This window comes from Halyomorpha halys, unplaced genomic scaffold (assembly GCF_000696795.3).
Source record: "Halyomorpha halys isolate HHAL.00 unplaced genomic scaffold, Hhal_1.1 Scaffold622.1, whole genome shotgun sequence".
Taxonomy (NCBI): Eukaryota; Metazoa; Arthropoda; class Insecta; order Hemiptera; family Pentatomidae; genus Halyomorpha; species Halyomorpha halys.
In genome coordinates, this window is record NW_027106831.1 from 173,507 (window position 1) to 184,218 (window position 10,712).

At 34.2% G+C, this 10,712-nt stretch overlaps 1 protein-coding gene across 1 annotated transcript in view; it reads left to right on the forward strand.

Moving 5' to 3' along the window:
* Positions 1-10,712, forward strand: part of pasha (partner of drosha) — a 119,097-nt gene that overhangs the window by 40,572 nt on the left and 67,813 nt on the right. Inside the window, exon 5 of the mRNA XM_067045129.1 lies at positions 9,418-9,519. Within this exon, the coding sequence (XP_066901230.1) occupies positions 9,418-9,519 (102 nt within the window). The remainder of the gene's footprint in view (positions 1-9,417; positions 9,520-10,712) is intronic.

The window sequence follows — 10,712 nt, forward strand, 5'->3', positions numbered from 1 at the left end:
TTGCGACAACATGGTTCCTGGATTACCATGATGTTGACCTTTCGGGCGAGAGTCCTAAGTTCGTCCGCGACCACTCGTCTTCACAGGATCTGTAGCCTACGCATAGCGCGTTCTTTTCGCCTGCACGACCATCTTCTCCAGATGTAGCGGGCATTCCCTGGTGCCCGCACAATGTTGGAGATCTTTCCCCTCTCTGCCTTCCTCGCTACAGTTTCTGCAGCGCGGTGTCAGTCCCTTCTTCTTTGCCAGACATTCTTTTATCTTATGCCCCATGTCTAGACACCACTTACACGCCAGGTCCTCTGTGCATGCCTTGGCAGGGTGTCCATACTTCTGACACCGCAGGCAGAGCAGGGGGTCGAGGTAATCTCTGATTACTTATAACCTCTCATGCTCCACCATCCTGTCGTCATGTCGGCTGCGGACAAGTTCATCAGGGCTAGCCTCACTGACTGGTGGACTTCCACCACCCACGTCATCGATAGCCCACCCCTAACAGGAGTGGAGAAGCAGGGTCTCATCCATTCCACCTTGTCCTCCTCTCTGGCATTTCCAAGGCCACTCTTATCCCACAGGTACCTAACCAGGATCTTCTCATCCCAGTGCTTTGGCACTCCTTTAACTTCCAGGCGGGGCCTCCTCGCCATCGCCAGCTTCGCCTCGAGTCCTCCCTGCTTCACCCGGTCCCATTCTAGGAGTCTCTTTGCCTGGTCTGCACCCTCTGTCCTTATCAGGACCGCGTTACCATTGGTGACTCACCATTTTGGCTGAGACTCCTATCTGCTTCAGTTCCTCTTGGGGCGGGAGCTGCTCGTGGATCCTGCTCGGAGACCACCCTTCTGCGCTGCCTTTGACTGTCACATAAGTGGCAGTCTCCTCTGCCTTCCTAGGTACCTGCGGGACACTCTCCTCTTTTTGTTCCCCCTTCTCTTTCTTCCTCTTTACCAGGACCCAATCCTCCTTGCCGGCATCATGCTTCGCTTGAGGGTCACTTGGGCCCGGAACCGCCCTATACACCTCTTCATCCTCGCTTGAGTCCTCCGTCATGTTCCTGCCCCGGCATATGGGGTTGTCACTCCCTTTCAGGAGCATTGGAGCCTGGGCAGCGTCATGACATTTTGGTGGCTCCTGTTTACTTTTCGGTTCTTGCCACTTGGTCTTCTTACGCGGTTTGGTCTCGCTGACCCTTTCAGAGGTAGGAGACACCTCACTCCCACGTCCCTGCACGACTTCCCCCATCGACTTGACAATCTGTGGAGCCACCATTTCTGCAACCTTATCGGTGATGATTCTGTAGAGCTGGTCGGTGTATAAGGCTTCCCGGACCACCTCCCTAACTATACCAGGGACGGAGTGCCATTTGGCCTCTAGTCCAACCACGATGTCCCTGATTTCATTGATTTTTTTGGTTTATATATTCTTGATTCTTCAAGCTGATCTTAGTGTGAATCAGGTACTTCCTGATTCCATCAGCTAGGGTCCTGGCTTTCTCAGAGAGACTATCATCTGAGAGATTCTTCCACTCTAGCCCTCTTTTTCCTCTTCTCCTTGGGGCTCTGTGGGCTCACTCGCCTCCCAACACTCGCATCTGTCATTCGGAAGTCCGATTCTGACATTGAGGGTCCATCTCCATCCTTCCCGACTACCAAATTCTCCTTGGAGGGCCACCTACTTTCTTTCTCGGGCGTTAAAATCACCAACAAGTCCATCGATGACCCTTTTCCATCCTGACCCAGTGTTAAAATGTTCGGATTTACCATCGAAGGCCCACTTCTTTCTTCACCCACCGTTAAAGTCTCCGGGGTTGTCCTACTTATTTCTTCATTTCCGGCCATGATATGGGCCCCGGAAGAAATTCTTACGTTCACCTTGATTCTAGACCTTCCCCTCTAGGGCAAGGTGCACGGCGCGACACCACTCCAACCACTCCAGGCACCTCACTGCAACACACAATTTAACTTTTAAAATTTAAAAATCTATATCTTACCGTACAGTGCACGGAATGGGGTCGTGTAGGTATTCGTTTTTTTCAGCTTTTCCTGCTCTTTACAATCGTCTACTGCACAATTAGATATGATGACTTTTTTAAGGTCACGTGGGGTGAAAACCACCTCTTTCCTTAATTCCGTAAAAACTGATCGGTCGAATTTGTTCAAATTTCACACAGCAACAAAACACTTCTGTACCAACGTTTTGGCACACTCCTGTTCTCAAAAATATCTCTACTATCACTTTAAAAACACTTAGAAACTTTAAAACACTCTGCACACGTCCTCTCTACTCGGCAGTCAGTAGACAACTGACATACAGTGAACTATCCTCACAAGTATGAGCTGTGCTTGCACTAGATTCTAATATATAGCAGGTCTTAAATATTTGTTATTTGCATCTAGACAAAATACCATCAACCAACCCCACCTTTACCATTTAAAATATTTTTGTTATTTCAGGAAAAGGTTTAAAGAAATTATTGTTGTTTTATCTTGTATATAGGAACGATAAATGTGAATTAGATTGGCTCACAATTAAGAAGTAGAAACCATTCTAACTTTAAACCTTTTCTCATCTAGATTGCAATAAGATAAATTTTGGGTTAAAGCCCATACAATCTATAAGAGGTGGCAATAATTCCATCAGTCTCTGAAAGGATTATGAACCCACTACAAATTTTTCAGTTTTTATTAGCTACACACTTGTATCTGGAGTCAACTTTTTTCATATTTTGCTCTTCACATATGTTAATACACACAGTATCGTATACCTAATGCTATAACCTTGACCAATGCTCAAGCTTCAGAGGATGTTTAGTTCTTTCATTGCCTTAATAGCTCTTCTCTTGTAATACTACCGTATTAAATCTTAGAAGAAAGAGGTGGTGAGTATAAATATTGAATCTTGATTTCTCCAAGATTTGCCCCTGCCTAATTATTTTATCTGTTGTTGATTTGCTAAATTTTGTATCAGGTTGATAAAATCTCACTTCATTTTCTACCAAAGTCAGCAATCTGACGTGATTTTGAAAGCTGAGTTTATAATCATTATTGCCTGGTAATTTTGGTAATATACTAAATAAATATTCTTATGTGGAAGCAGTATTTCCTGAAATCTCTTTACCATTTTCTTAATCTATACTTCACAAATACTGCTTGGTTCTCATCACATTCAGAGTGTTTTAAGCCTTCTAATTACATCTTAAACATTGAACTTATAGTGTTCTCTCTTGGTTTGATTCGGAATACTTCTGTATTTAATACGTTGTTGTTTTTTTTACAGTAGAAATTTCTTAAAAGTTACTCTTAACCTTTTTTTTGGTTTGCAGGGTTTAATGTTTTATGAAGTTTTGTGGCAGTAAAGTTGGTTAATCTGTCTAATATTTTTCTTATACAATTTAGAAGCTAATTGAAGTAGTAATAGTCTCTCTAAAATATTATTATTTCTTTGAGTGAGCTCATTTTTGTAATGATTTAAAAAATTAACCTACAGATGCAGAGTATTATTTTTATTTACATATTTATGAAGTATATATAAAGAGGAAAGATTACAATCAGGAAAGTTTTAAATTTGAATTTCCAACAGAAATACATGTTTTAAGGTCTCCTGAGTCCAAATAATTAAGTATCACAAAATGGTTTGTGAGTGTGTGTGTGTATGTGAACAGCTATTTCAGCTACCTCTATGAAAGTGGCATATGATCTAACTTTAGAGGGCATTATTAATTTTCTATCCTTCTCTAGCATACTTCACTCGAGTATTTCCATTGGAATAGAATAATTTTTTTTTTTATAGATTGTCATAGTAAAGCACTTTTTTAATCCGTTGTATCCTGAAGTCATAAATCCCCCCAAAACCACCAACAATTGTTTTACATTTTTGGACAATTGTGTGTTAACTTATCAGAAAATTAAAAAATATTTATTTAAAAAGTTAAATCATTTTAGAATTCAATTTCCTTCAAAAATCCATCATCATAATGGAGTAATTTATATATTGAAGCATTACCATAATGCAACCATTTATTCTCTTGGCAAGTGGAAGACACTTAAATGTGACATATTCTTACATGAAATTGAATTCTAATTCTATTTTATTCTTTAGGTTTTTTGATTTTCCACACCATTTGCATCCCAATCATTAGAAACCCTGAAAAAATTGTTTGTGATTTTGGGAATTCACATCTTCAAGATGCATCAATGCATTAGGACGGATATAAAAGTTTAAGTTGTATTTTTTAAATTAATATTAGTTCTAGTTAGTAAATAAGATGATAAAATTAGGACATAAGTAGAATACTTCGTTATTTTTTTGTATTGGAATTTAACTAGATATAGGTTCATACAGACCAGATAATTATTTTTTTTTATATTTATCTGGTAAACAGAAATATATTTATTGATCAGTGATAATATTACCATTGATGTGCCTCCTTTAGCTTTCAAGTGGAAACACTTATTACAACTCTACTAGCTTTGGGATGACTCTAATAAAGAAAGTAACCTCAGTCTACCTTACTAGCTTAGGAATATGTTCAGTTGCAAATAAACTTTGACAAAAAACTTTTTTGTCATATATGCCATTATTTATCATAAGCAATGATATTTATTTTTAAATGAAAAATATTATTACTGTATACACTATAATATGTGTGATAATTCAATAATTTTCCTATATGATAGCTATCTTTTAAATTATAGTTTGATTATTATTGGAAGATCCAAACAAAGCCTTAGTACATCAAGTTCTAGTTAGTAACTAACAGTTTAACATTTTGCCAATTCAGGTATTGTCCAGACTACAAAGCTCATAATCATGTAACTTCAGATTTTAAGATTAGATATTACATCACATGGCATTTGGTCAAACTATACTCTTAAAAATAGTTTTAAAAGACTGGAGGATTTTTTTATTTATTGCTATTTACAACTGTACTTTATAATACATTTAGTAAATTTATTAAAATAGAGTGATACAGGCGTGTAGTGAAACTACCCATTGGTACCACTCTAATTGTTTTTCTTTAATCTTCAGTCTGACAGGCTTAAATAATGATTCTTCTTCCTGTAACTTATTCAGTGCCTAGTGACTAGGAGTTGGAGAGACTTTCTTATGATCTTTGAGTTGGTAGTTTTTATTTAATGTTTAATTAATTACAAAACATGATAATTGGAAAGCTAATTATTTAACTAGATATAGGTTCATACTACTATACTATACTAATGTCCATTAAATTGGAAGCTTGACAAATAAATAAGGTTTCGTTCATTAAAGGCAGGTAGTCATGTTGAAACTATTCATATGCTTTTTTACACTTTAACAAATTGTATAGATTTATCAATTATTTAAACTCGTGCTACTCTCAAGCTATAAAAGAAAACCGAGAACATGGTCCAGGTGAGTGGTGGGCAAGTATAACAACAAAAAACCAGAAAAACAATTTATTAAATGTCATCAATAAATACAAGGTATTATGTAATATTAATATATAGGTAGTTTATAAATAGCTTTTATTAATTCTTTTAAAATTTTTTGAGGTTTATTTACTTCCATCATTTTCAATAAATTATTATTTATTTACTCATTAACGATTGTACAACGTTTCGGGACCACTGTCCCATATTCATGCACTATAAAAACCTATAACAATAATAAAAACTACATAACACCAATCTTCTACTTTATATATTTTATTTTATACAATAAAAGTCACCTCATGATTTCATATGGGAAATCATGTCCTCCATTTGTGCATCTTCACTTCTCTGTGGCACAGCTATCTTTCTACATTTTTTACTATCTCTTTGGACCTTATCTCATGTCCAGTGTGCTGAACCACGAATTCAACTTTGAAAACACAAAAATAATAGATACAGCAAAAAATACAAAAAACAGAAGATATCTAGAAGCTATATACATAACAAAAAACATACAAAACACAGTAAACTATAAAACTGACACTAAACACTTAAACACACATTACACAGATATTATAAATAGACTTAAAATAAAAACATAAAAATCAGATAAAATAAACAGGTTTATGTGAAAAAAACCTCAAAAAATTTTAAAAGAATTGACTCACCAGACTTCCTAGAGAGATAATCCAGATTAGCTTTTATTAATTTTGTTGTCCTTAACTCCCCACAAATCATCTTCTTGATTTACTATACACTTATCTTTTACATATAATATAAAAGAAACCATTAATGATTTTGTATATTACATAGTAAATATACATATAATGGATCAAAAGAATGGGTGCTAGCAAAACTTAGTATACCCTCCTTAAAGGTATAACAGTTCGGGCTCACCATGCAATCATAAATATACAAGGATATACCCATAAATATGCATATAATCAGGATATTCCCAATTGGTATAGTAACTTGATTGAAGGTTCAATGTTACTCCTCCCTTGTTAAACTTATTACTCAACTAATGTCCATAGGACTGTTGCTCACGAGTCCAGTCCAGATTTTAGCAGGAGGAGGAGTACTTCTCAACATTCTGCATGAAGAGAATATTGAGTATGATTTTAAGAAATTGGGTCCAGAGATTAAAAATCTCGGAGGGAGCATTGGGAAAGATCCAAGTAACTGGAAGAGAAAGAAATGCTTTATTCAGCCATACTGCCCAATTACATTAGGTTGCTATATTACACAGCATACCAATCAATCCATGATCGGACATCTACACAATATATATATATTCGCATGTTATAAAAATAATTTTTTTTTTTCTTTTTTCCCTTTCTTTTTATCTTTTTCTCATTTTCCTCTTTTTCCCTCACAATCAATACTAACTACAATTTTATTTCATTCATTTTACTTCTCTTTTCTTTCTTTATCCATTTAGCAATTCCATCATTACCTTTAACAATTCCATTTCATTAACTTGATAATTCTATTCTCCCTATCTCACTCTCTCAGACCTCCCATTTCCAGTAATCTGCTATCCATGTTCAATCTGTTAAACAAATGTATCATCAGACAGCAATGTGGAGTCAAACCAAGGACATATAATAGTCATCGCAGTTGATCAGTTTATGCTGAGAAACACTTAAATAAAAAAAAATTATATATATACAAATCTAGGAAAAAAGAAAAAATTCAGTTAAAAGAAATACTTCAATGAATATATAAGTTAAAAAGAAATAATTTAATAAATAAGTTAAGGGAATACATAAATTAAAATAGAGTGAATAATCTCAAGGCTACTTCCCATGCAGGTCAATCATACAATCATACAATGATGTATGATCCCCAGGGAGTCCAAAATAATATTTTCCACCAAGATCGCTATATCCCCAATGCTAACACCTAGGACTTCTAAGAAGCTCCTAGTTTTATCCGATATTGTTCCACGAGATCCAAACCAGAGGCCTCTCACGGCGAACTCTCTCTCTCCGAAGGTCTCGCAGAATTTTTCCTAATGGAAAGGGACGCTCATATATTTCCTTTTTTTTCCCTTTTCACTCTACCCACCTGATCAAGTTCATTATTTTCAAATCTCATTGTCGGATCCAAGACGAGAGCCATGCCTCCTGTTTTAGAGAATGCCACAATATCAGTGTTTCTTATGGATCCATCGGTGTCCACACAATAAACCTCATTAAAACAGGTGAGTTCTTTTTTTTCCAGGAACTTCATCAATTCTTCTTTGACCCTGTGGTGCTGGCATGCTGTAAGGAGGGAGTTGTTGTGGCATTTTCCCAGCACATGGGCTGGTGTTTCAGACTCTGCCATATTTGCGACGGAGGGACCCAACTTCTTGCTGTCCACTGGCTCCTAGGACCCCACGCAGGGGTGCGTAGTTTATATTTAGTTTCAAGGCATTTACCCATTCTGACCCCAAGAGTACCTGCTTCTCACACACATATCTATTAGCTTTCGGGGTCTCTTTGAAATTTAGTAAAGGAGGGCACCATTGTGGAGTAGGATCAACTCTGGGTAAATGCTCAGAAAGGACACCTTAAGAAAATATATTCACGGTTGGAAGCTAAACGGGTTCTCCCTGACTAAAGGGTATTGCAATTCTTCACAGGACATGGGTGCATTCTGAACCAAGGATATGATTTCAGAAATGAAATACTGCTTCTAAGATCGAAAAAAAAAAATTATAATATGAAGATTACATATCAGCAGAGGTAGGAACAAACAAATCGAATAAACCAGCTGTTAACAGGCCAAGTTGGTTTCTACATATCTACAAATTTTTGTATTAAATTATTTTAGTAGTAAAGTTCCTTTTTTATCTCTGAAAATTCTGAAATAGGAGTTGGACTGGTGATATTTTCACTTCTTTCCCATGTAATATCGTTCTTCAAAAGTACTTTGTTTAAGCTTATTCTTGTTTTTAATCTTAATTTGGTGACTTCTAATTTTTATTCCCATTTTACACCACAAATGATCTATAAAGAAAAAGGTGTTGTGGGCATTGTAGATCAGTATCTCTAGGATGCCGCATAAATGAAGAATTACAAAAAATATTAAAACTATTAACTTGTGGATGGGACCATAAATATTGTACTCATATTTGCCTTTATTAATATTGATAGCAGTGATAATAACAGAAGTGGTATAACCTAATAAGGCAGTGGACTTCTTACTGCTTGGACTGGTTTTGAGTTCAGTTATGGGAGAAATTTTATCTATTGTTATATCAGTCATCGACTAGGGTTGGCTGAGAAATCCTCTTACATTCTCCATGAAATGAGAAACTGTCCCTTCAAATATCTGGTCATTGAATGTAAATACTAATTCCATCACCTTGCATAATTGTTGGTAAAAAAACAACAAATCTTCACCTTATACTGAATCCAAAACCCTTTCTTGGCTTACTAGTAGTTTTAAAAAAATATTAATATATATTCACTGTCTGTTTGGTGAAATTGTTCTTATTTACCAGCTCTATCTGATACTACTTTCACCACTGTAACAACCATTTCCACTACTACTACTACCAACGTTTTAGTTTAAATTATGTTCCTCATTCTTATTGTGTTGCTGGTGTTAATGTGTAATGAATCAAGTCAGTGTCTGCTTATGATATAAATAGAATTTTTATCATGTTAATTATTTTCAAACTTGACTTATAATAGTTATATTAAGAGGTAAAATTTTGATTAGATATTCCTAATAAAATTCTGCATGCATTTATAAATATGGATATTTATTTTTCATCATACTTTTTTTTTAAATCATAACAATTTTAATATAGTGCCTTCTTTTTACAAGGCATATGTTTGAAAAGTTTTTTTGTCTTATTATGGCTGATAAAAACTGGTGCTTAAAAAAGCATCATTTTGTTTTATTAAGGACTAATAACACTGAATTAATTTTCTGCCACTCCACACCCATTATGCACAATATGTTTTGTTTATAATTGGTTAGATTAAATTTTTTTTTCTTTCTTTTATTTCAGGTTTTGAAAAAGGAGTAAAAAAAACAAAGGCAGAATCAGATGTTAACAGCCAGGGTGATAATGGTATAAGGTATACAGAGCATAAAACCTTAATTTTAGAAGGTTTGTATTGCATTCTTATATTAAATGATTTAACAAGTTTTTCTTACGAGTAAAATGAATTTATGATAAATTAAAATTAAATGATAGTAAAAATCTCACTACTTAATAAATAATCATTAAAATGCCAAGTTTTTATTTTGGTTAAATCATGGTTATTCACTAATAAATTATATTGAATATTGTACATGCTGGCCCATTGCATAGTTCATTAAGTGTTTTCATAATGATCAATTTCCACGATCTTTCTTATTTTTATTCAAGTTGATTTATGAATGAATATAAAAGTATATCTTATTTAAAATAAAAATTTTATAAGGATTTTACAGAATTGGTTTAATAAGGTTTCTAAAATAAACTGCTATCAAATTAATTTTACTTAGAGTAGAAAATAAAATGTTTCTGTTAAAAATTATAGTTAATTAAAATTGTTGATATCAAACAAAATTAAACTAACCCATCAAAACTTAATTTTTCTTTTGTATTTAGATGAAATAATTTTCTCTTTCTAATCACAATTTTCACTTTATGAACCAAAAATAATTAAAATAAAAGTCAGCATGATATAAAACATGTGTATTAAAAATTTTTAGGGAAATCAAGAACAGATGAGGAATAAAATTCAATCAATTGAAATATAATACGAGGGATTTGGTCAGTATTATTTTTATTTGACAAGCCAACATTTCAACCTGAGCATGTTTGGGTTGAAACATTAAATTGTATAATAAAAAACTAAGGACTGATTTCCTGACTATCTATTATCCATTTTATATCTCATATGGTCAATTAGCGGAAAAAAAGTGTTGAGTCATGATGCTCATGGATAAAAGGTGATAAAGAGCTGGAGTTTGTCAATCTTAAAGGAAAAAAATTATTTTTATAAGTGTAATACCTGGTATGATGTAAGAGAAATTGAATATCTATTTATGATAGATGTAATTTTGTTCAAGGCGAATGTTATGTAAATATATCAAAAAAAAATTTTTTTTATTGTTGGCATGAAGCTTTTATCGATTTTTTTGGTTTCGCCAACATGAAGTAAAATGAAATTTATAATATATATTTGTTTTTTGGAATTACTAGCTTTTTGATTGAAGAAGTTTGTCGTGGGATGCAGTCAGCAAAGAACAACATAAATAAACAAAACCATATTTATTTATTTTATGCCGACGTTTCGACCTGAGTTTCAGGTC